Source organism: Xyrauchen texanus, chromosome 43 (assembly GCF_025860055.1).
Source record: "Xyrauchen texanus isolate HMW12.3.18 chromosome 43, RBS_HiC_50CHRs, whole genome shotgun sequence".
Lineage (NCBI taxonomy): Eukaryota > Metazoa > Chordata > Actinopteri > Cypriniformes > Catostomidae > Xyrauchen > Xyrauchen texanus.
The window spans coordinates 5,782,558-5,810,371 of NC_068318.1; the positions used below are offsets into that span (position 1 = coordinate 5,782,558).

At 38.5% G+C, this 27,814-nt stretch overlaps 1 protein-coding gene across 1 annotated transcript in view; it reads right to left on the reverse strand.

Annotated features, from left to right (window-relative positions):
• LOC127636074 (NACHT, LRR and PYD domains-containing protein 3-like) overlaps positions 1 to 25,110 on the reverse strand; it is a 75,254-nt gene extending 50,144 nt beyond the window's left edge. The window contains 14 exon segments of the mRNA XM_052116453.1: positions 8,823 to 8,996; positions 13,432 to 13,602; positions 13,797 to 13,967; positions 14,162 to 14,332; positions 14,527 to 14,697; positions 14,892 to 15,065; positions 19,655 to 20,798; positions 20,801 to 20,993; positions 20,995 to 21,422; positions 21,564 to 21,768; positions 22,119 to 22,287; positions 23,460 to 23,567; positions 24,197 to 24,277; positions 24,697 to 25,110. Coding sequence (XP_051972413.1) covers positions 8,823 to 8,996; positions 13,432 to 13,602; positions 13,797 to 13,967; positions 14,162 to 14,332; positions 14,527 to 14,697; positions 14,892 to 15,065; positions 19,655 to 20,798; positions 20,801 to 20,993; positions 20,995 to 21,422; positions 21,564 to 21,768; positions 22,119 to 22,287; positions 23,460 to 23,567; positions 24,197 to 24,249 — 3,332 coding nt within the window. The 5' untranslated portion in view covers positions 24,250 to 24,277; positions 24,697 to 25,110.
• Between the last annotated feature and the right edge of the window lie 2,704 nt (positions 25,111 to 27,814).

Genomic DNA, 27,814 nt, shown 5'->3' on the forward strand with positions numbered 1-27,814 from the left:
GCTGCGACTCGTAATCTCTCTGGCGGCTGATGAGACCGTTGTGTGCTCGCTCTTGGTGCTTGATGTCACACCGTTTATCTGTGATCATTATTGATATTATTAGTGGTAGTAACTGATCAACTGCAAGACAGTTTGTTATGTGCGGTCAACATGGCAGCATCCATGAGGGCGACCAGCTCAATGTACAATTAAACAGCTTTTATTGAGGTCAGTATCTGACTGGAGTCATCATCTAATGTGAGTGTACATCATTTTAAACATATTTGTGTGCTATTGTGTTTATTTGTAACACTTTTTAAATGAGCTTAATACAGTGACAGAGCACAACACAAGCAAATGTGCTACAGTATCACTGTTCATTTCCTGTATGCTAATGCACTTTATAAACCCTATTTAGTACTTTACAAATAAAACATATTATTAGTATTAAACATATTGTAGTCTTGCTGTTGTGCTGCACTTAAGCAAATAATAAATCATATAAAATGAAAATAAGCTCATCGTAACATTTCATATAAACACAATCCGTTTGCATCTAAATATATTATCCTCCACAGATTTCATGGGACGATGCAACAAACTTTCCAAACAGAATAACTGAGAACCATTAATGGTGCCAAACCCAAAATGTCCAAAATACTCTCACACTGCAGATTTCAGCAGTGAAATAAATGTACTATAAGATACTGTCCAAAGCATTAACCAACAGATTCAAACTTTACATATCTAAATTAATTCACGCTGACAGTCATATTGTATTCCTAAACGCACAATATTTGATCATTTGTTTTGAATACATGATCTGATTTCTTTTGCCAGAGACAATAATCTTAATGTAGGATTTTTAGATTTGGACCAAGAAAAAGCTTTTGATGGTGTAAATAAATGTTCAGGGTCCGACATGTCTTTGTGGTGAGATGAGCCCGTGCCGTGCCTTTAAATGAAGTGTCCATTCAATGTAAAATGAGGAAATCACGATTTATCAAATGTATCTGATGATGTCATCATTAAACTGATTTGGATTTTAGAAAGTTCAGATTTTATATTTAAACAGATTTTATATTCATGCAATACTGTGAATAAGAATGTCTATGGTGTGAAAATCATCTATTATTAAACTGGGGTATATCGTGAAACTGTTAAACCGTTACATCCCTACTGGAGATGCTGCAACTATTACAGAAACCATCTTCAACATCATTACAGCAGAGAAATGCAGACCTGCAGACACTCTTGCATCATTTACCAGTGATGCTGCTTCTGTTATGATCCGTAAGATTTGAACATTTCACTTTTATTTGAACAGCAGTTTTGATATAGAATTGATTTTTACTGTCAAGGCAAGAAAACTGAAGAAAGAGACTAAAAGACCTTTTCCCTGAATCACTGTCACTGTCCACTGTGTTCCCCATCCAATAAAAAGGGAAAGTCTTACCCAACCAAATACTGCAAAACCATTTCAACAATATTTTGGTTATTTCAAGCAAGCAGCACCTTTTTTTGCCAATGTGTGAACGGCTTGTAACACAACTTATAAAATGAGCCCTTCACAGACTTCCTAGGTTGCCTATTAAAGCCTGTAGACTGATTTTCATGTGAAGGGAGCGGGTCGCTTTTGCCGGGAAAATCAAATATATGTGATGTTTATGTGCGCTCCCGAGAGCCTCAGTGCTTCTCTTCCACTATTCAACAGTGACAACAAACTGCAACACTAGACAACATTATCTTAGAGATGAATCCAGCAAACGTCCCAGCACAACACCGACTCCAACACAAACTCTGAGTAACCCAAAAAAACATTGATCTACTGAATCCTGTCTAGCTAAGCGGGAATGTGATCGAGTGAAAACTAGAGTGAAAATCGGCAGGGCATTTGATTCCTGGATGGACCTTCGTTTGGTTTTGGGGATCAAAAGTGACCCTGAATTGGTGTTTTTCTTATTGAACAGGTAAACTTACATAACTGCAAAGCATGTGACATATTGAGCCATAAGGATTGATCTGTGTCATTTTAGCTAAACTACAATAACACATGAAATGAATGCTAGACAATGTTCAAGATAATGCACAAAGACACATTCATTAGTGTGACGTAACTTGGTTATACAGAAAATATATATCATCTATTATTATAAAACAATAGTGCATCGATATATCAAAATGTCAGTTGTGATGAATCACATCAATACTGAATTGTGTCAACATATTTATAATGTACAGTCTATTTTATAAACAGCTACTGTCATCATCCACCACATTTAGCTAACAGCTATTGATAAAGCTGACTAGCTAGCTAACACCGACATCGGCTATCGTATAAATGCAGTCAATGTATCATGCAAAGAAAAGTGATTATTCAAACTACAGTCTCACATAGTCAGACCGATATCCACACTTTGTTTTAGCCCTGTTCCAGCACTGGAGACTCAAATATAATATACAGTCTCAAAGTTTGTAAAACAATCATAACTGAGTCATTTTAATTATGCTACCTCATCTGTCAGCATGATGCTGGTGAATCACATTCAGTCTCTTTGTAGGTTACATCATTGTTTTGGTAAATGCTCACTCTCCTCCCTATGGAGTTCACGAGCAACAGGTAGCTGCTGCAGTTCACTTCACGGCCACAGGTGTCATTAATAACAAGGGTTTCTGAATCTTACATACTGCACCTTTAATAACATTTGCACTTTGTCACCTTTTCTGTATTTAGGGGACTGCCCTCAAGTCATCAACTAAAGTCCAAAAGCTCTGTAAAGGACATGTGTATTCTTGGCTATGAGTTGGGGTTTATGATTTAGTGATTATGGCCCGAGACAGCTGGGATAGCTCCAGTAAATGTGACACTGCATAGGACAGTTGGCTTTAGAAAATGTAGTGATTAGTGACCCTAATAATAATGTTCTTAATAGGGGGTGATTTGTTGGGGATTATAATTTTATGATTGCGAACACTTTTAAATAAGATTCAGGTGGTGTCCTTCAGGGATTATACCATAAAAAAAAGTTCAAACTTTTGTGTCTTACATGACACTAATCTAGGAACTGAGTCTCATATTTGGTTGACATGCAGACCAATGAAAGTGTGCAGAATACACTGCAAATATAATTGAAATAATGTTTAAATATGAACAAAATGCTTCAAAAAACACCTTCATGCAGCAATATCAGACACTCAAGTGTTTTTTCTAAATCAAAACCATGAATAATTTAGTTTTTCCCTTTTCATGAGTAGGTTCTGAATTCCCTTGAATGCCCCCAGAGTGAGTTATGTCCACACGCAAAATATCAAAAGAATGCAAAATCTGTTAGAATGAGGTCACGTGACACTTCACAGTGTAGATGAGTAATATACTGAATTCTTGATTTGTCATTTTAAAACATTTATAGATAAAAATATATTTAAAAATACTGTATATACTAAGCATATAAACAAATGGGTTTTGTCTACTCTACTGTATTTGTTTTACTTCCTCTTTTATACATAGTTATAAAAAGAGTCAATCATTAATACGGTCTGTCTGTACACTGTGTGTGTGTGTGTGTGTGTGTGTGTGTGTGTGTGTGTGTGTGTGTGTGTGTTTGGTGGTTTTATTAGGTTATACACTAGTAGTTACGAAGGTATTATGCTATAAATGTGGTTTATGAGGACATCTCTAGTGTCCTTGTAATTCAAACGTACATAATATATAATTTTTTTAAATGTAAATATCCCAAATGTTTCTGTGAGGGTTAGGTTTAGGGGATAGAATATATATTATAAAAATCATTGTGTCTATGGAGAGTCCACATAATGATAGGAGTAACAATGTTTGTGACTGTGTGTGTTTACAGGTTTAATATATGTACATCTCTGATGTCTGTTTTAGATCTTTTCATCTGGAAAGCAACATCTACTAAACATCTTAAATAACAGATTTACAACATTCTAGATCATAAATGTCTCAAAGACATCTGCTGAATGTCTTACTGACATTCAAGACAATATTTGTCATTTTATAGACATATGGAGCAGTGTTGTATCTGTGTTGGAGCTGCAGTCAAGGCATTAACGTGAGGCTCGTCGAATCCAAGGCCAAACTGACCCCCCTCGACCACAAGGGCGATGCCGTAAAAGCAGAGGTGTGTGGAGCTGTCTTTGCTGCCCGGTTAAAGAAATACTTCCAAAGGCATTGCAGGATCCAAATTGAGAAGTGGTACCATCTTGTTGACAGCCAGACCATCTTAGGAGCAATACAGCGTGAAAGCTATGGTTACCAAACCTTCTTTGCAAATCGAATTGGAGAAATTCAAAGCAGCACTAACGTCCAGGATTGGTGGTGGATTCCAGGGCAAATGAATATTGCAGACATCATCACGAGAGGGGCTGGCCCTAAAGATTTGGATGAAGACTCTGAGTGGCAGTTAGGTCCAAAGTTCCTCAGTCTACCAGTAAATGAGTGGCCAATAAAATCTGCTAAAGATATTGCTGCTGCAGCCAGAGAAAACATCATCAAGATCCAAAAGAAAGTGTTTGTCGCTGCACTTACCAGAGCTCAGCTGCTGAAGAAACAAGAGCTGGAAGAAAACCAGGGTTCAACCCGGATGGAGGCAAGTAGACCACCTAGTGGAACAACGGTTCAAAAGTTAATTGATGTGAAGAGATTCGGAAACCTAACACGGCTGATCAAGACTGTGGCATTGGTTTGGAGAGCTGCAAAGAATTTCCTTCAAGTCAAGACAATGGACAAACTAAAGTGGGAGGCGGTATCATCAGCTGGTATTATCACTCTCCAAGAAAGAGTAGATGCATTCAGGGACCTCTGTCTAGCAGTTCAAGGAGGTGTGATCTTCTCAAACACCACAATAGATCGACTGGTTGTCTACAGAGACATGGCAACTGGACTTTTGGTGTGTGGTGGCAGAGTTCAAAGCTTTCATGAGGTCTTCAAAGCTGTTCCCCTCTTGCCTTTTGATGCCTGGATTGCAACCTTGTTGGCTCGTGAAGCTCATGATGAGGGACATGATGGAGTGGTGGGCACCGTGCTGAGGATGAGAAGGAAAGCATGGGTTTTGAGAGGAAGAAGAGTTGCTCAAAGAGTCGTTGACCGATGCGTCTCCTGCAAAAAAGCAAAAGCTAGAGCATGTTAACAAGTAATGGGTAAACTACCTGAAGAGAGAACGAGACCTGCCGCACCATTTGAGTTCACCACCATTGATCTGTTCTGACCTTACCAAGTAAAGGACGATGTCAAGAGAAGAGCGTCAATGAAAGTTTGGGGAGCTGTCTTCTGCTGAATGGTTATTGAAAGAGCTATTCATGCAGAGCTGGCTAATACTCTATCTACAGAGAGCTTCCTATTGGCATACCAGAGGTTTACTGCACTCAGAGGTCATCCCCGAAAGGTCTGGTCAGACCCAGGAACCAATTTCATTGGTGCAAAACCTGTACTGAAGGATCTGTATGGTTTCCTGGAAAATCAAGATAAAGCAACCTTGGAGGAGTATGCAGTTAAGAATGGAACGCAGTTTGCCTGGAAAGTGCATCCAGCCGATTCACCACATCGGAATGGAGCTGCGGAAGCTGCAGTGCGTATTACAAAGCAAGCTCTCCAGAGTCTTGGAAAAGTGTCAGACCTCACTTTTAGCGAGTTCTTAACAGTACTTCAACTGGCAGCCAATCTTGCAAACGAACGTCCCATTGATGCAAGAGTTCAGTGCCAGGAGGGCTGCATACAATATGTCACGCCAAACACACTACTGCTTGGTCGAGCCACACAGGCAGGGGACTACAGGACATTTGACTTTGCTAGCTACCCCTATAAAAGGCTGCGAGAGATACAATCTCAAGTCAATTGCTTTTGGAGATCCTGGAGCCAACTTGCTGGTCCAAATCTGTTTGTGAGGAACAAGTGGCATACAGCAGAGAGGAACGTTGCCGTTGGAGACATCGTCTGGCTATGCGATCAAAATGCACTAAGGGGGCAGTTTAAGCTCGGAAGAGTCATCAGTGTAAACTCTGATCCAAAGGGCATCGTAAGGGACGTAAATGTTCGAGTTTCTCCAAACCATTGTGTCCCTGTCCAGAAGTCAACGGTTAAAGAATCTACATCTTGTGATAGGAAGAGGGTCTGTCAAGGTACTGTGCTGCACAGGGACGTTAGACACCTTGTTGTTCTTCTCCCAGTTGAAGAGCAGATGGAGAAAGCGTAAAGGCTGCAGATGGCACGGTTGCCAAGCTGTGCGATCTTCAGAGAGGACTATGAAAGATCGAGTGGGAGGTGTTGCGGCAAACCGCCCGTCACCCCGCATTCCCTCATTAGTACCACTGAAAACACTGAACTTTGAAATGCTTGCTAATTGCTGTTATCAGCGTGTGAATATAGCGTTCAATGAAGCTCTGTAAATCGCATCATTGTTCTTAAGTAGCATATTTTTAATATATGGTGTTTATTGGTGTAGTGTGTTAAAATATGCCTATTCGTGTATATTTAAATTAATCTACTTAGTTTGTCTGGTTTGATTTGGTAACTGTGTTTGAAATATTTAACAGCTGTCCAAATCATATGGAGTACTGCTTAAACCCATTTGATAAATAGTCAAATCACTCAAGTTAATATTTCTATGTAATTGCATATAATTTAATTATTAAAATGGCAATTCATTTATAAATATGGTTAAAAGCATAGGTTAATTCATGGCCTTTGTGGTTAAAGTCCAGTCAATTTAAACCATGCAAATGTGTAAAGGCTATTAATGCATTTATTTTGTACCTTATAATGTAGGATAAATTACGGATGTAATAATCCGTAATTTAGCTGTATAATACTTACCATCTTTAATTGAATGTGTAATATTTACCAACCTTTGTGCAATATATTTAGGTTTGGTGGAATGTTCATGTTTTAAATGGTTTGTTAACTTAAGGTACTGATGTATTTGTAGTGCTGCGCAAAGATGTTATGATAAACCTGCTAACTTATGCACTTTATTGGGTTTCCTTGTGATTAACACTGTATGTATGATTATGTTTTGAAGGTTTTTTACCTACATGAATTCGATAATAAATGGATGGAAGTAATTCACAAGGCCTAATCATTGAGTGGAATCCAGTTTATAACTTCAAATAGTGAGAACCTATCTCCTTCAAGCGTGGGGAAACGCACAGTCAAAGAAACGCTTGACACTCACTCTCCTCCCTATGGAGTTCATGAGCAACAGGTAGCTGCTGCAGTTCACTTCACGGCCACAGGTGTCATTAATAACAAGGGTTTCTGAATCTTACATACTGCACCTTTAATAAAATTTGCCCTTTGTCAACTTTTCTGTATTTAGGGGAATTCCCTCAAGTCATCAACTAAAGTCCAAAAGCACTGTAAAGGACAAGTGGGAATCTTGGCTATGAGTTGGGGTTTATGATTTAGTGATTATGTCCCGAGACAGCTGGGATAGGCTCCAGCACATGTGACACTGCATATGACAGTTGGCTTTAGAAGATGGATGGATTTAGTGATTAGTGACCCTAATAATAATGTTCTTAATAGGGGGTGATTTGTTGGGATTATAATTTTATGATTGCAAACCATTTTAAATAAGATTCAGGTGGGGTATTTTAAGAAGTGTTTTTTTCTAAATCAAAACCATGAATAATTTAGTTTTTCCCTTTTCACGAGTAGGTTCTGAATTCCCTTGAATGCCCCCAGAGTGAGTTATGTCCACACACAAAATATCAAAAGAATGCAAAATCTGTTAGAATGAGGTCACGTGACACTTCACAGTGTAGACGAGTAATATACTGAATTCTTGATTTGTCATTTTAAAACATTTATAGATAAAAATATATTTAAAAATACTCTATATACTAAGCATATAAACAAATGGGTTTTGTCTACTGTACTGTATTTGTTTTGCTTCCTCTTTTATACATAGCTATAAAAATAGTCAGAAATCATCAATACGGTCTGTCTGTACACTGTGTGTGTGTGTGTGTGTGTGTGTGTGTGTGTGTGTGTTAGTGTGACAAACACATTGTCACCTAATGTAAACAAAGATGGCTGGACTGGAATGATTGCATTTCCCTGTTGTGTTAACTGCATATAGGTGAGCTGTTGTCCGTTATCGTGATGTTTTGCGACAATTTGGCTGTCTGTTTCAATGAGCGTACTGTGTGCTTGAAAAGACTATTGAGTTGCTGTTTGAGTTACTTGTGATTGACAACAGAACGATCACCTAATGTAAACAGACATGGCTGCGAGGATCAGTGATCCCAATTTTGTGTTGACTGTTTGTATACGAGCTGTAAACTTTTATAGTAGTAATTTTGTGATTTTGATGTCTATGTCGTAAAATAATCATACCATGTGCTTGAAAAGACTGTATGAGTATCAGTTTGTGTGAATATGAATTACAGGCACTTGGGCAGAGCAGTTTAGTGTTGGTATGAAAACCAATTTGAATCTGACATCACTGACTGCTGCAGAAACACAAATGTGTGACGCTACTCTAAGGGTGCCAGTCATAAACCATCACAAATATGCACCAGTAAGTGTGAAAGGGTTAAGTGACAGATGCTTAAAGATTGTTCTTTTGAATTGTTTTCCTAAAATGAGTAAAAAATAATATTCTCTATAAAATGTAATGATTACAAAAATGTCCTCATTCTAATGAAACATTAAAAATATATGTCTTCTGTGTGTATTTGTTAAGGATTTAAATATTTTAAAAGGAATAAATACAGGCGCTGTTCCAGTGAATTCACTGACCATTCAATAAATTCAAGACCAATTAGGGCCTGGGTTTAAGGGGTTAATATGGGTATAAACAGGGTTTTACAGCTCAACATACTTAAGTTTGTCCAGTGTGCAGTTTGGATTGTTGAGTCTTTCAGAGAGCAGCTTGACTCCTGATTCTCCTGGGTGATTGTAGCTCAGATCCAGCTCTTTCAGGCATGAGAGATTTGATCTCAGAGCTGATGCCACAGAACAACAGCCTTCCTCTGTCACCATACAGCCAGATAATCTACAAACACACATACATAACAGTCAGATAATCTAAAAACGTGCATATAACCAGTCAAATAATCTACAAACACACATCAACACTCAGATAACCTACAAACAAACATCAGCATTTACCAGCAGGCATATTAACCTGTAGCTTAAGACTGGTTGCCACTGAAGCTAAGCAAGGTTGAGCCTGGTCAGTACCTGGATGAGAGACCTCCTGGGGAAGACTAAGTTTGTGACTAGAAGAGATATTAGGGAGGTCAGCAGGGGGTGCTCACCCTGTGGTCTGTGTGGGTCTTAATGCCCCAGTATAGTGAAGGGGACATTATACTGGAAAAAGACACTGTCCTTTGGATGAGATGTTAAAATCAGGTCCTGACTCTCTGTGGTTATTAAAAACATCCTAGAGCACTTCTCGTAAAGAGTAGGGGTATAACCCTAGTGTCCTGGCTAAATTCCCCCCATTGGCCCTTCTCAATCATGGCCTCCTAATAATCCCCAGACACTAATTGGCTCTATAACTCTCTCCTCTCCACCAATAGCTGGTGTGGGGTGAGCATACTGGTGCACTATATCTGCCGTCGCATCATCCATGTGGATGCTGCACACTAGTGGTGGTTGAGGAGAGTCCCCTGTTCACTGTGTAAAACGCTTTGATTATAGTGTCAGAAAAGAGCTATATAAATTAATGCTCATTCAACGGTCAGATAATCTAAAAACACACACATCAATAGTAAGAAAATCCAAATGATCTAAGAAAATCTAAGATGATCAAGAAAAGTGTAGGGCACAAATTTCAAGTAAAATTCTGAAGTTAGTGTTGATTGTATTAATTTTGCAAAATTGCAAAGGACTTGAATTGAAACCGTTAAACTGATGCCATCATTACTGTGCAATGTAATTTCTGATATGCGCTGTCGATCACAGCAGACTGGGCCATCTGACCCATTAGAGCAGAGTAGGCTCTCAGAAAAGAGGGTTTAGAGAGACCGAATCATTTATGAGAAGAGAGATAATACTGCAATGAAAATTACAGTGTTTTTTGAACTTGGATGCATGTAAACCTAACCTCCAAAACCAATTTAGGAATCTGTAAAATAGCATAATAGGGGCACTTTAAAATTATTATTATTATTATGGTTCTTCTTCTGAGACTTTAATTTTCCAAGAGAAACTCCTCCTAGAGCCTTCAACCTACAACCACCCAACACAGCAAAGATCTTTAGGCTGTAATTCCCTGTAGCAGACTTCCGACTTTCATTCATTTATAAAATATACATTCCATTAGCAGAACACACTAATGGTTTATTCTCTGTTCTTTGTCAGTCTTTCTTCCAGAGCAAGCCATCAAGAGGTACAACAAGGTCTTGGACTATTTGAAAGGTGGGACAACAAAAACCCAGGCATACTTCAAATATGGCGTGGATAGAAAGACCATTGCTGATACTGCTGCAATTGCAGAGCTCGAAGCTTGTGACATAGAGGCCAACAAACATTTGCGAGGCACCTTCCAAAGAGGACGGAAACTGTCTGATTTTGCAGAGCGGTGCAGAGAATTATGCAGACAGGAGCCAGTGCAAAGCACCATTGAAAACAAAAAGAAAGTTGGCTTGCTTATAGACTTTTGTGAGAGACAAAAATAATCTGTTTATGCATGTGTATGTGTGTATCTTTGTATGATAAATACCATTCCAAACATGTTCTAGCCCAGTGGCTACACACAGTCACTTTAACTGTTTCATGTTGCATGACTACAGTTTAAAGTCAGCCATCATAAATATGGCCCAGTGGCTACACACAGTCACTTTAACTGTTTCATGTTGCATGACTACAGTTTAAAGTCAGCCATCATAAATATGGCCCAGTGGCTATACACACTGCCACTTCAGCTGTTGCTTCTTCCATGCGTCTTGTTAAAATCAGCAATTTTTCCAGTCATGATGAATAAATATCATGTGCAACCAAACACTGAAGTCATTTTAAGCTTTTGAGGTTTGTGGTGAAGTTTTAGATGGTAATTCCCATAGAAGTATGCAGTAACACTTGAGTCATTACTAGTTAGTTACCATGATTATTACAGTAGTTACTAATGAAAAGCCAATCCTAAAGTGTAGAATCTTCTATTCATTCACAAGATATTCACACACATATATGTATATATGAGCTAGGACACATACATAAAAACATATTTATTTGAGAGGTAGGTTAAATAATGAAATAACTGTATATGGTATTTGGATGGCTGATGACTCAATATGTTCCAGCAGTCACATGACTCTAGTGATTCAATGCCAGTCCAGAGGAATGCCAGAAAATTGGCCACAGGACAAGTAAGGTCCCGACAACTGCATTTAAAAATCAATTTCTTTAAAATTATTCAGTTGATAAATAGTTCTAGGAGACAGCATAAGCTAATTATTGACAGCTTTCCCAAATCATAAGTCTGCTATGCTATTACATATTGATAATGTAAACAACGTTGTGTATTCGTTTAAAGTAGCGGTTAAAATGTTAATGTGGTGCTAGTCATTTGTCCTGCATTAGTTATTGATTAGTTTTGCATGAATTATGAAACTTTTTCAGTAGTTCTCTGGGAAGCATTAAAAACATAGTAGTTATTCATTAGTTAATAGTGAACTACCACTTTCATCTGTGTGCTATTACTTACTAATTCATTAATCAGAGCTTCTTGTTAGTTAATAGTAGTTACTAGATTGTTAATATTGTGTTACACATTTGTTCCTGTGTAGTTGTTCATTAACGAAGGAACCTTATTCTAAAGTGTTACCGAGTTTTCTAAAGAGCTGGACATAAATTAATGTTGTGATAATTTTGAACTGTGATGTCACAATCAGAATAACTTGATTCACTTGAGAGGAAACAGACTCAGCAGAGGGAGCACATCCACAAGTACACAGTAGTGGGCGACCGATACATCGCCAAGGCCGATAAATCCGATGATATTCTGGCATATTTAATGATCGCCGTTGGCCGATAAATTTCCCTGTTTGGCGATGAAAATCACCTGCCTGCACGTGAAGCGTATGAGACATGTAAATGACTAGTCACGGTTTGTTTTGTTGTTACATGCCATCGTGTAACTACAACAATACTCAGGTATGTAACATAGTGTCATTTAAACGGTCCACATAACAGAGCCGCGGCAGACATGTTTCAGTTCATGTTAAAGTGCTCGCCTGTTTCATTCTCCCTCTCTCTCTCCTCAACAGTTTCCTGTAACTTTGAGCTGTCTTGTCTAGTGACAAAAACACAAATATCAATCAAACTATTATCATTTACTGTCTGCAAATATGCGCATATCCAATAAACCAACTTCACAACTTGAGCAGATCAAGCATCCTGATGAAGACTCATATATCTTCATCTGAAGCATGTAATCTAACAGTCCTCAACAGTTCCCTGTAACTTTTCTTATGATCAAAGGCAAATATCAATAAAACTTCTATTATATACTGTCTGCAAATATGCGCATATCTCATTTAAACAGATGTCATTCACGAACCTCAAGAAAATCCAGTGTTTTATTCCCATTGATCACTCATCTAATATCTTCCTCTGAAGCGCGTATTCCATCAGCCAGAATCAAAAACTTCAGTATCAGGATCAAAAGTTCCTCTCATTCACAAATCATGAAGTAGGCGATACAGGCTGTTTAAACTGTCAAGAGATGGATCTGCATGAGCATGTGAGTGCAACTTCAAGGCTGCATCCGAAACCAGGAAAATAACCTCCGGAGGCTGTATACTTGGGAACGATAAAAATAAGGTAGTTTTCAAACTATTTGGAGATCAGTTTCCTAAAGCGGTCAATTCATTCAAAAAAGCGGTCAGTTAAGCCATGAACTGATTAGGTAGCAAGTCAGCTGCCTACATTTTCGGATGCAGCCCAAGATAAAAGCGCTTCACGTGTGTTTTAAGTAAATTTCTTATTCACTATACACTATTTGTACAATTGGTTTGATTCTGTATATTTGAGTAAATGTGATTGCTAACGTGGACATGCCATTCATAGTTGCTGGACTACTGTATGTACTGTTTTTTCCTTCTTCCTAATATATTAACAATTTCGTCACTTTCATCAATAAATTACTAAAATGTGATGACCAAACAGAAATTGAAGAAACTGATATCTACCATTTAAAATATTAAATACAATATTATCTTTTTGTTTTGTGTGAAATTGAAAAATATAGTGTTAAATAAGAGTTTATTATTATTATTTTTAGCAATTTTAAGTTTGTTACTATAATAAATTGTGTGATATGTCGGCCTTGTATCGGTCTATTGGCCACCCTGCTCTCTGGATATCGATATCATCCATTAAAAACCCCACATCGGTCAACCAATGGTACACAGTAACCACAGTTATGAACTGCAATATATTAATATTGTATATTCCAATGTACTAATGAATCTGCAAACACAAACCTCAGTATTTCCAGTGTACAGTGAGGACTCTTCAGTGCATCAGAGAGCAGCTTCACTCCTGAATCCTGCAGGTCATTGTTACTCAGGTCCAGCTCTCTCAGGGATTTTGATGATTGTAGAACTGAATACAAACTTTCACAGCACTGACCAGTGAATCTACAAGCAGCAAATCTAAAACAAATAAAGAAACAATGATAAAAAGCAGTTTTATAAAACAAATGGTAATAACAGAGTGAATGCTTTATAGTTTGATATGAAGGGTTGTGACAGTCACTGAGCCATTTACTGTTTCATTGTCACAGCTATGAACCACAATATATTCATATTGTATATTCCAATGTACTAATGAATCTGCAAACACAAACCTCAGTATTTCCAGTGTACATTGAGAACTATTCAGTGCATCAGAGAGAAGCTTCACTCCTGAATCCTGCAGGTCATTGTTACTCAGATCCAGCTCTATCAGGGATTTTGATGATTGTAGAAATGAAGACAAACTTTCACAGCACTGACCAGTGAATCTACAAGCAGCAAATCTAAAACAAATAAAGAAACAATGATAAAAAGCAGTTTTATAAAACAAATGGTAATAACAGAGTGAATACTTTATAGTTTGATATGAAGGGTTGTGACAGTCACTGAGCCATTTATTGTTTCATTGTCACAGCTATGAACCACAATATATTCATATTGTATATTCCAATGCACTAATGAATCTGCAAACACAAACCTCAGTATTTCCAGTGTACATTGAGAACTATTCAGTGCATCAGAGAGCAGCTTCACTCCTGAATCCTGCAGGTCATTGTTACTCAGGTCCAGCTCTCTAAGGGATTTTGATGATTGTAGAACTGAAGACAAACTTTCACAGCACTGACCAGTGAATCTACAAGCAGCAAATCTAAAACAAATAAAGAAACAATGATAAAAAGCAGTTTTATAAAACAAATGGTAATAACAGAGTGAATGCTCTACAGTTTGATATGAAGGGTTGTGACAGTCACTGAGCCATTTATTGTTTCATTGTCACAGCTATGAACCACAATATATTCATATTGTATATTCCAATGTACTAATAAATCTGCAAACACAAACCTCAGTATTTCCAGTGTACAGTGAGGACTCTTCAGTGCATCAGAGAGCAGCTTCACTCCTGAATCCTGCAGGTCATTGTTACTCAGGTCCAGCTCTCTCAGGGATTTTGATGATTGTAGAACTGAAGACAAACTTTCACAGCACTGACCAGTGAATCTACAAGCAGCAAATCTAAAACAAACAAAGAAACAATGATAAAAAGCAGTTTTATAAAACAAATAGTACTAACAGAATGAATGCTCTACAGTTTGATATGAAGGGTTGTGACAATCACTGAGCCATTTATTGTTTCATTGTCACAGCTATGAACCACAATATATTCATATTGTATATTCCAATGTACTAATAAATCTGCAAACACAAACCTCAGTATTTCCAGTGTACATTGAGGACTATTCAGTGCATCAGAGAGCAGTTTCACTCCTGAATCCTGCAGGTCATTGTTACTCAGGTCCAGCTCTCTCAGACTTGAGGAGTTTGAGCTTAGAACTGAGGCCAGTGCTGAACAACTTTTCTCTGTCAGATTACAGCCCATCAGACTGAGAGAAATGACAAGATAACACTGTGTTAATCTATAAGTTTTAGTGAAGGCTTCTCAGTACAGCTGTTGGGTACAAAGAAATAATATGTGGCCACTATGTTTGATTGCTCATAGTCGTTTGCAAACTTTTTGAAGCTCTTCTACTGTCAAGACCCAGTCTGGACTGCCCAACTTGTTTTGTTCTGGAGTTCTGTCTGTTTTGGTCCATGTGTACATTTGTTTTGAGGACATGTATTTGTTTGGGTTTGTGTCAGCCATGTGCTCTCCTTACTCCGCCTCCTCATTCCACCTTGCCACACCTCCTCATCTGATCCTTGTTGTGTTGTTTGTCATCACCTGTTCCTCATGTGCTCTCCCTCTACATGCTGTGCCTTCTACCTTCTTGTGTCTGTTAGATCGTTTTGTGAGTTTGGTTAGTCAGTCATTCCTAGTATGTTTCTCCTGTTGGTGTCTTGCTTATTTTCTTAGTTTCAAATTGGTTCTATTAATTTTACTGTGAGAGTTTTTGGTTTGTATTTTATTTATGTAGCTACCTTAAACTGTTTATCACACAGTTATAGACTGTGTTCATTGTTATGTTAACATTTGAATTTGTGCAAATCCCGATTAATCCTGTCTAACAATACATGATTTATACATAAGCCTCTGAAATTAATGTCCGAAAAAATATTTTTCTCAGGTGCAAAAATCACAAAATAATTCCACAAAGTGACATCAGCCTTCAACATGCTCCAAGTAATCAAGGGTTTAGGTTGTTCCAGTTAAACCCATTACATGTCTTCCGAAAGGTATTGGACACTCGCACAACATAAGCAGTGACATACATCCAAGTCCATGTGACAGAGTGAAGTATGCAAGGGGATACCATTTTTAAATGGATGGTAGGCCTGAGCAGCGCACTCCTGAGGCGGGAATTAGGAAAATGTGCCACATAGTGACGTAGCTATTTCACAGAAGTAATGGCTGGACTGCAAACCATGTATTTCAGGAGCAGTGTTTTCTGTGGGAGAGAAACTCCCTTTGGATTTGAATTTGTGCTTTCTAAATTTGCAGACCTTTTACATGCACAAACAGCAATATTACGCACTAATGGAAAAGTAATGTCCCAATAAGTACAATAGGGCCTCTTTAAGCCTAATCCAGACACTTATTAGATAATTTACTGTTTTAACAATGTAAACAAAATGTACATAACTTCTTACAATAAATAAAGTCAGTTGTTTAGCTGTTTTCAATGGCAGCAAATGTAGGTGCTTCTCTTTCACAACGTGGCCCTGTTTTTCAGGCCACCGTGTAAAACACTTGGCATTAAGCTGAGAAGAATTTACTCTATCAATCTTTTAAAGACAAAATAAGTCTTTGATATCATGTATTTATACTTGCGCTCATCCTATAATGACGAGAGATTTCAGAAGACATGACAACATTTCTGGTAAGTGAACACAGTGATCAACAATACTCTCTGGTTTTTATGGTGCATTTAGAGAATTTTTAGGGAGAGAATGTTTCAGTGCACTGGAATGATTTTGCGACTGGGACAGCTGTAAAAATGGCTGACTCCCTGACCAGTGCCCTGCTTAGTAAACTAGAGAGCTGATTGAGATGTACCCAATAACATTCATTAGGTGTGTTCAACTTCAACTGCAGCTTGCCTTACCGATCTGTGAGATTTACCATTTGTAGTAGCGGAAGGAGTTGAAAATGGGGCCATCAAGCTGGACACATTCTGTTTCACGACATGTGCTGAACCCACATTAGTCACAGAAGATCCCACAAGGATTGCTTTGTTTATTACAGATGAAGTGGAAATCAGAACTCAGGATTTAAATTTACTTATAAAAACCGAAAACATTACTGATTTGAAAAGATTGAGTTCTTCTAAATGCAGTGCCTGCTGTGTGTAAGAGAAAGTCCAATAAATGTCTAATTATTTTGATACTGTGGCAGCGGGGGCGTGGTCAAGTGCCCGTCTGGGAGAGAAAAGCAGTAAGGGAGCTTACACCTGAGCTAAATTATGCCTAACACCTGTCTCTAATTCCAGTGAGCACGAGGAGAGCGGCATAAAAGCAGACACAGAGCCTCCAGTCGAGAGAGAGAGAAGAAGAAGAGGGCTCCTCCGCCCACAGGATCGCCGCCAAATGGTCATCCGCCAGACGAACAGCTTCCTCCAGCAACGCCGGGCGGTGGCACTAGACCCACTCCGCCGTTTTCCTGGGCAGCCGTTGGAAGAATTGTTCCAGCACCACCTGATCGATCACTCCCTCGACGTCACGCTCCCCCGCGAGCAGCCACCTCGGACAGGCGTCCCGGAGCCGTTGAGCAAACGCAAACGGGCGATCGGACTTCTCTAACTTCATGCCCCAGAAGAGCTGGCGATTCTCTTCCGGGCTCCGACTGACCCGTTGCAGAATGGCTCTCTTCAGGTCTGAGTAAGCCAGGAGGTTCGTCGCCGGCAGTTGTTGTGCCTCAAGTTGAGCTTCCCCGGACAGGAGAGGAATTAGGCGGGCTGCCCACTGTTCGAGCGGCCAGCCCCAAATTTCTGCCGTGCGCTCAAACAAATCGAGGAAGGCCTCAGGATCATCTGCTGCCCCCATCTTCTGTAACGTGGGCGGGGGTAGCGTAGCACGGGTGTCCGGGGTCACGGTTGTGGCCGACGCGGTCTCCTGGCTGAGGAGGCTCCGGATGGCGTGCCGGTACTCTGCCTGAGCCCGCATGATTTCGAAAAACCGGTGATCTTGGTCCTGCCGGAGATCAAGCAGGGATTGCTGGTGGCTTTGATGTAACGTCACGAGGGACTGGAGGACCTCCACCAGCTGGGAGGAGTCTATGGGGCAACCTTTCTCCATGCTTGGATGAACTTGGAATTTGTTCCCGGGTTTCGGCACCAGTGTAAAGACCCTCACGGGAAAGAGGACACAGAAAACGAGGTTGCGAACGAAGGTAAGGCTTTAATTGCCGTTTTTCTTTTTAACAGGTTGCAAATGTTTACACAATAGTTCACAAGCGCATTGGGTTGGCTTGTTGGGGTTCTCTCTCTCGACTGGAGGCTCTGTGTCTGCTTTTATGCCGCTCTCCTCATGCTCACTGAAATTAGAGACAGGTGTTAGGCATAATTTAGCTCAGGTGTAAGCACCCTTACCGCTTTCCTCTCCCGGACAGGCACTTGACCACGCCCCCGCTGCCACATATACCAATAAAGGAGTCCATATTTTTTGTAATTTTGAATTGTTTTTATGAATAAACATGATATTACTATGATAAACATATTATAATATGAGATAAATAATGTGCTGTTATAAAAATATGAATTAGCAAGAGTTTATTGGAACTGGAGATTTCATAATAAACACCTTGGTAATGGCATACCATCATACTACTCTTATTTCTTTCTCAGACTGACATAGCTGAAGTAGTAAAAGTAATATGTGTCATTTGATATTCATACGCATCCCATGAAACACACGTCACCATTGTCATCTGTGATTCTGGCCAATCATGAATAAGTTGTGACATCATCAAAGCTCTTGCACCCACTCTGGAGAAGCTGCATTGGCAGTGCCAGCCGACTGCTCTTGAATCGCACACAAGGTTCTTTAATGGCATACATCAGGGTGACGCGGCACTGTTGCCATCTTAAGTCACACAACATTTCTAACCGACATGCACTGCTTCAAGTCAAACTCTGATCGGATCTGATCACACAGTGCTGCATGAAGTTAAACATCTATTGATTACACTTAGATGAAAACATTACCTACAGATGATAACACAATATTTACCACCAAATTCTCTTTTCCTCTGTGTACAATCTTCTAATTTAACAATAATGTCACCTCAGTAAATCAGTCAACAAAGATAAACACTTGACATAAAGCCGTCTAAACTAATAATTCATTACCAATCTAAATAAATATCGATCGCTATATTATTCTCATCTTAATGTAATTTTATATATTATAGTATAACATAATTTAATATAGTTTTTAGTCAGAAACAGAGAAAAAACTGTGTAAAATAAACATTGCAGGAATAAAGGAAGCTACAATATGACAAATAAATTACTAAAGTAAAAAACAATCAAACCCTTAAAATAATAGTAATAATTATTCAGTATTATAATAATAAACTTGACTGAGTCCCCCAATAATAATTCAGTATTGTATCATATTTAACTGGGTTTTTGCACATCATGTTCATTAAAGAAATGTTTTAGTAAATATATATGCAGGTAAATAATGATTTATTTATGAGGCTGATGTGTATTATTGTATGTGGAAGCATAAATAAAAATGATAAAGTATCAGTATAAAGTAAATAAAGTATCGTTTTGTATTTATTTAGTGGAAAACTGTAGAAAACATGCTTTTGTTATTTTAAACTAGATTATTAACTTTGCATTAAACATTTTGAATCTATTTGGCAACAATGTCTGTTTAAAATGAAGGTAAAACTATTAAAAGTAACACATGAAACCAAACAAACATCAAAATATTATAAGGGGTTGTTTCTAGTCAAACAAAATAAATTAAAATCTAACTTCTGCTATTTAATTACAATAAAGTGAGATTAAAACACTAAATTACTCACTCAGCTTTTCTGGATGCTTTGATCACCGGCAGCAGCCTCAGAAGACATTCATGTGATGGATCATATTTCCTCAGATTAAACTGATCCAGCTCCTCTTCTGAGTTCAGCAACACAAACACCAGAGCTGACCACTGAGCAGGAGAGAGACGGACTCCAGAGAGACGATTGATATCTCTTCTGTTCACGTATGTTTGTACTTCCTGCACTAGAGAATGATCATTGAGTTCATTCAGACAGTGGAACAGATTGATGGATTTCTCTGGAGAGGGATTCTTCCTGATCTTCATCTTAATGTACTCAACTATTTCCTGTTTGCTGTCAGAGCTGCTTCCTGTCTGTGTCAGTAGATCTTGTAAGATTGTCTGATTGGACTTCAGTGAGAGACCCAGAAGGAATCGAAGGAAAAGGTCCAGGTGTCCGTTCTCACTCTGTAAGGCCTTGTCCACTTCACTCTTCAGGAAATCACTCATAGATGACCTAAACTTACTGAAGAGACCTGATTTCTGTTGATAAAAGGAAATAAAAGCATACAGAGCAGCGAGAAACTCCTGAATGCTCAGATGCACAAAGCTGAACACCTTCCCCAGGTGCAGTCCAAACTCCTCTCTGAAGATTTGGGTACAAACTCCCGAGTACACTGACGCTTCTCTGACATCAATGCCACACTCTCTCAGGTCCTCCTCATAGAAGATCAGGTTCCCATTTTCCAGCTGTTGAAAAGCCAGTTTTCCCAGAGACAGAATCCTCTCTCTAGCCTGCTGAAGATCCACCTCACATTTCCCATCATACTTCTGGCTCTTCAGTTTGCTCTGAAAGATCAGGAAGTGTGTGAACATTTGAGTGAGAGTCTTGGGGATCTCTGCACTCTCTGCTTCACTCAACAGTCTCTGGAGAACAGTGGCTGAAATCCAACAGAAGACTGGTATGTGACACATGATGTACAGGCTTCTTGATGATTTCATGTGTGTGATGATTCTGTTGGCCAGACGCTCATCTTTTATTCTCTTCCTGAAATACTCGTCCTTCTGAGGGTCATTGAAGCCTCGAACATCTGTGAGCTGGTCAACACACTCAGGAGGAATCTGATTGGCTGCTGCTGGTCGAGAGGTGATCCAGAGCAGAGCAGAAGGAAGCAGATTCCCTTGATGAGGTTGGTCAGCAGCACATCCACTGAGGCCGATTCTGTCACATCACACAAAATATCATTGTTCTGGAAATCTAGAGGAAGTCGACACTCATCCAGACCATCAAAAATGAAAATGACTTTGTAGTCATCAAGGAATGTTTCGATCTTCAGTTCTTTTGTATCTGTGAAAAACTGATGAAGAAGATCCATCAAGACTGATATTTTTGTGCTTCATCAGATTGAGCTCTCTGAAAGGAAGTGGAAATATGAAGTGAACATCCTGATTTGCTTTTCCTTCAGTCCAGTCCACAATGAACTTCTGCACAGAGACAGTTTTCCCAATTCCAGCAACTCCTTTAGTCAGCACAGTTCTGATGGCTTTGTGTTGTCCAGGTAAGGCTTTAAAGACGTCATTGCATTTGATTGGTGTTTCCTGTGTCTCTGCTCTCCTGGATGCTGTCTCAATCTGTCTCACCTCATGTTCATTATTGATCTCTGCACTCCCTCCCTCTGTGATGTACAGCTCTGTGTAGATCTCATTCACAAGTGTTGAGCTGCTTTGATTTGACATTCCTTCAGTAATTCTCTGGAATTTCTCTTTTAGTTTTGTTTTGAGTTTTTGTTGATGCACAGAAATCAGTTCTGATGTAAAGAGGAAAAGAAATGGGAATTATAATTGATGTTGATGTTTAATGGACATTAGACATGAAGTTTATTTCCAGACACTGCGTGTTTCCTCTGAAGGTGACGTGATGTAATAGTGACGTGAGTGCGAGCTCTTACTGGTTTGAAGTGTGTTAGCGAGGTCTGTCAGCTTCATCTTCTTCAGGACGTGCAGTGTGATCTTCAGAAACCCCTCTCTGACTCTGCTCTGACCTTCATCATCCTCCTCCTCTCTCTCAGAGCATGCTGGGGAATCTGAGATCAGTAGTCTCTTGATACTCTTCAGCTCTTTCTTCATCAGAGAGATGATTTTGTGCTCAAGTTCCTGAAATCAGTGAACATTCAAACAACAAACTTCATTCAGTAACAGAGAGGAACTGAAGGATCAGTGGACAAGAATCACCACTCATTTTATTTGTGCTTTAGTTGTCTTGAATTCATCAGTGTGTGTGTGTGTGTGTGTGTGTGTGTGTGTGTGTTATTAAGATTAGGGTGATACTGCAAAGTGGTGTGTATGAGAGAGACATGACAGTATGTATTTAAAAAACAGCCTATAAGGTATAAGTGTGTGTGTGTGTCTCTCTCTCTCTCTCTCTCACACTCACACACACACACACACACACACACACACACACACACACACACACACACACACACACACACACACACACACACCTCAAAAATGGAGTCCAATGGCACTTTCTCAGCAGTTGACTCTGATTCATCCTGTTTGTTTCTGTAGTTGATCAAAGACTCTCCTGAACTGAAGTGAAGTGGTTGTCTCATTGACCCGTCACTCTTCATGGACACACAGCTGGGTTCAGGAGATTCTCCATGAATGACACTAAAACAGCAATTAAACAGAGTTTAGTTCATGTGTTTTTTAGTAATCTGAAACATAATTTCAACATCCAGTGCAATAAAACACATTTAATGATGTGTCTTATATATTATATGTCACATGAGAACTTGCAATGTCACTAACATCAACATAAGTTCTCACATAAACACTCGAGCCGCTGTGAACAAACATCTCTCACAGCACTCATGAATGCACAACAGACGTCAAGATTTACAGTGAAAAATTACACATTTATACTTTTATTTTAAGTTTTAAAGTGAGGCACTCTCCACTGCCATTGTATTAACAAGACCACTCACCATATTCATTAAAACATCTGCTTTTGTGTCTTCTGCATGAGGGTGAGTGAATTATGACACAATTTTCATTTTTAATGAACTGAGAAATCCTGAAGCTGCAGTGAGGACGTGTGTTTTATTTGATCATTCAGAACACAAAACACCGACATAACGGGACATTACAAGCAGGGGCGGATTACGATTTCTGAGGCCCGAGCAACCGACCAACCCAGGGCCCCATTTTGAAAATAGTTGCTTAAATTAAGTAATATTTATTTTAAATCATAATTTTAAATTCATCCTATAAGCCGTTGTAGCAAAGTACATTCAAAATGTGTAATGAAATAAAAATCTAGTTAATTATAATGAATGATGTTTTCCAGTTGTTGTTGTTTTTGTGAACAGGGTGTGCAAGAATCTACTTCACCAGTAACATTTTGGAATTTAGTTGGTATTAATTAATATTATAACCATCAATTACAGCATTTATTGTTGTCCAGTTTGTCATTATAACATGATACAGTATTATTATTATTACTTTGAGGATTCATATATTAGTATTATATTTCTGTCTTATTTACTTTCTCCTGGATCTTATATTCTAACGCTGCAGTGTTTTGTTCACCATGTTGCAAAAGGCAGTATTTTATGTTGGCAACACTCTTAACAGTAACAGTAAACACACAAACACTGCGGCCATCACACACTAGAGCAGAAGGGAAAACATTTATCAAGTGCTGAAACTCAGGACTCATTATTTTTATTATAATTGCATATTTCCTTTTAGATTTATATTTTTTACACTGGATTCTTTCTAATGGTCCCTCAGACTGTGGTGTACACGTTCATACTGTCAGTCAACATGAGAGTCCTCACCTCACATCAGCACAAGGGGCTCCTGAACTGAATCTAAGTGGAGCATCCATTGACCGGTCACTCTTCATGGACACACAGCTGGATTCAGGAGATTCTCCATGAATGACACTAAAACACAACAGCAATTAAACACTGTTTTAAAAACTACAAACTCTCACAAACACTCTTTTCCTCTCATCAGTTTCTCAGTTTTACTCTTCCCAATATTTCTCTCTTCTTCAAGGGGGTAACATGTTCCTTTCCAATGTTTTCAGTGTTATTTTATCATTGAAATCGAGATTTATTATTTTAGTAGCAGTGGTCACTTAGAGAATATGAGTGACCACTGCTACCAACCCTAAGTGACTCAACTCACTTGAAGAGGTTCAAATTTATTTATTAATAAATGCACAGAATTGATGTACACTATACAATGCAATGTGCAGCTTTCTGAAAAACTGTTTTCACAAGAATTAAATCATCAAATTCACATTTACAGGAGAAACATACACACAAATGACCTTTGACCCCAATCCTAAATAATGTACATTTCTCCAGTTCTGTCTGTGACTGAATCAAACCGGTCTCACTGTCATCTGACTGTAGATCTCACTTTACCCTAAAGCTGTTTCACATGTTTATACTTGAGATAATCCAGTCTGTTCTCATTTCTCCTCAGTGTTTTTATACTGTAGTGTTGTGCAGCATATCAGAAATATCTATCAGTGTATTTTATTAAAGCATTGAAATCCTCTGACCTCTTGAACTTCCCTGTGTCTGTCTGTCCACTGAGATCCTTTGTGGAGTCCATGACATCATCTGAACAGTCCACTGAACACCTGTCAACAAACGGGACATCATCTATATTTGTGACGTGTTTATTTGTTCAATACTGACACATATTTGTTTTTATTTGTCCTCTAGAATATTCCATTAGAAATGAATCAATGAGGTTCAATTGCAGACTGTCAGCTTTTATGACATGTTAAACACCAGCATAAAGAGAAAACATCAGAAGACTCAACAGAAGAAAACAAAGCAACGTTTCAAGTCAATAGAAGAAATAACATTTCAGTGCCAAAGAAACTGAACACATACTGACAATTCAGATAAAAGAGCAAAAGTCTCAGTATCTGTTTGTTCTGCTGTGATTAATACTTAGATATCTGTTAGATGTCTTACTGTAGCTGATAGTTTGAAAGGTTTATTATTGTTGTCTTGTGAGTTTTGGTTTGTTTAGCAGCAGTTCAGTACTCACCTGTCAAGAACTGTTGATGTTCCTCTTTACTGACTAGAATATCACCTACAAAATACTTCACAATGAATTTATTGATTGTTTCAGACGATTCAGTGGAACAAAAACTGTCAAACTTTTTCTCAGTTTCTGTAAGTGTAAGTTCCTGCGTCACAAAATGGATCCTGTTTTACTAGTTTCACTTTCTCTTTCTCGGAGTTTAATGGCGGAGTTTTACTTGAAACCGGAAACACAAGTTCAGGCGTTTATTTACTTCCGCCTCTTTGAAACTGTCCTCGCGTTCCGCCGCTGAACAACTGCGAATAAACATCCCGTCTCATTTGAAGAAATGTAAGATGAAGTATTTACAAACTGACGTTAATCTTGAACAACGCCATCAAACTGGAGAGTAGCCCAGATACAACGTCGTTCGCCATCTTGTTTTGGACTGAATGTGTCACATGACTAGAAACGCGTCATCGTTTTCGAAAGCATCCGTTTTCACAGTCCACACTACAGCAAAACGGCGTTTTCAAAAAGATCCATTTTCAAACGTTGGGACATCAGGACTTTATGTACTTCAGTTTACTCAAAAAACAAACGATAAACAAGCCTATATCTTATGTTCTGTGTCAAAGTCTTCAGCTTAATTGATTTCTGTTTGCTATCTGTGTCCCACTTCTTCTGCTACGATTCCCTCACTGCCGTTCTTCCATTTGGCCTCATCTTTTCCAAACTTTCATTATTTCATTGTCCTTTAATTTCAACTCTCTTTTCATCGCATCTGCTATCTCATCACCCTCCACACCAACATCAGCAGCAACCCAACACAACTGTACATTAATTACAACTCTTTGTATTCTCAGCATTATCATAAATATCTCCATCAATAAATCATCTCTTAGTGCGGTAAAGTTGTTTTTATATTGGACATTCGTTAGACATTCGGCAGGTAAAGTTAGGGAGTGTCTCTAAAGTGTGAAACAGACTAAGGCCGGTGAAAAACAGATTACTCTGTGGCTATAAAACATGTGTAGCTTTATCAAGATGTAACTTAATATCGTCAAACAAGTTAAGCAGAAATATATGGTAGAAAAAATCCAACATTTAAAGCCATAAATGGCTTATTCCCTAGGATACGTAATGATGTTATAACAATGTAATAGCAGAAATTTCATTTAACTTATAGCTAACAGAAATAGATGCATGTCAGACCTCCTATAGCACATGTATACATAACACAATTCCACCTAAAATTTCTTTTTTCTTTAGAATTGTAACTTTATTGTTTTTATTTACTTTTATTTTCAAATCCATATAACTTCCTGGTCATGTGACCTGATGATGTCACACCACCTGTTATATATTAACAAACACTTATAACACCGTACACCTCTTCGATTTTGAAAATATTATATTATGTATTTTTTAATGTTCAAAACTCATGTGACCTGATGATATTCCACCTTTAACATGTATTTGTTGCATGCATATATAAGATGTCGGCAGAAGGATTAATAATGTATATGCAGATTGACTTAAATACAGAATCTACACTGACTTTATCCAGATCAATGCTGGTGCTGGCCAGTCTGAATTTCTGCCATCTTCAAATCGTAACTGCCTTAAATATAATGTGCAAATATGTCAGAATACACTCCTAGAATATGTGGACAACAGGAGACAGGACAAAGAACACAGCCCCATCACTATCGATGGAGCACCGATGGAGAGGGTCTTTACCATTCACAGCTCTGACGACTTCACATTGTCCGTCCACTCAGAGGCCGTAGTGAAGAAGGCGCAATAGCTTATTTTCTTTCTGAGACCACTGAGGAAGTTTGGGATGAGCAAAACCACCGATTGTTCTACACATGCACCGTGCAGAGCATTATGACTGGTTGCATTACCTTTTGTATGGGTACTTAACACAACAGTTCACGGGACAGACCTATTAAAAGATAAACAATTGCATAGATGATGACTTAACTGTTTCTAATCGTGTTTGCTCTCTATCTGTTCCATACGATGCTTTTAATCATTTGAAAGAGGTTTGGTAAATAAATAATCCATGGGTAAAACATGAAAGACACTGTTTTAACACTGTACTTTATGCAAATGAGTTCCACACTAGGGTGAGCACCACCATGGCTACCCAACCTCTTTCTAGAGACCATGGCTTTAGTTTATACCTGCAGCATATGTTAACTTGCTTAGATAACAGTTACCAGGGGTCAGCTTGTTAGAAATAATACGTATATTATATGTTTAATGATAAATAAGCATTATGTAACACCATTTTGCCAGAGCCATTAGGTGGATTCCTAAAAGGAGCAATTCCATGCAATTCTCTCCCATTGCTAAATTCAGTTCAACAGCATTGCATTTATCCATTCTGTGTTCATATCATTTATTTGTTTTAATGTTTAATTCAGTATTTATCTTTTGGTTATTAGTTTATGATCCTTTAGCATTGCATATCATATTAGCATTATTAATCGCTGTGGTATTTACTCTTGCATATCTATTGATAATATATTTCCTTCATTTAATTACAAATGTGTCTTCATTGTATTGCTGATCAAAAGACTCTAATTGTTGTCCAGACTCTTACAAATCCTTCAGATAAATCTGCTGACCAGCACCCTCTAGTTTCCATTACAGCTCTTTTGGGAATGTTCTTAAATTAGTTCTTAAAATAGTATTCTGAACTGGTGCCCTGTATTGCAAAGGGGGAGGGGTCATCTGATACACTCATAACCACACCTTAAGTGACACGTGATCAAAAATCTCTACGTCATCAGTGAATTGAGTAGATACCATAGACATCATATAGATAGACACCCTATCGACCGCTACTGCCTACTGGCGCGGACGAGCCACAGCGCCGCCATCTTAGACCGGTCACCCGCTCCACTCAGTGTAATCTGTATGGCAGGTGCAATGAACTGTCAACGCATTTAATTAATCATACCTCACTGAATGACATTTTGCTGCAAATGTCATTCATGTAGTTATGATACAGGACACATGGTTCGGCGTATTTTAATATTCATAGTAGGCTTAACAGTAATATAATATTCTGATATAAGATATAAAGTGACCAGACGTCCAAAATCTAAATATGTGATGAAGGTTATAA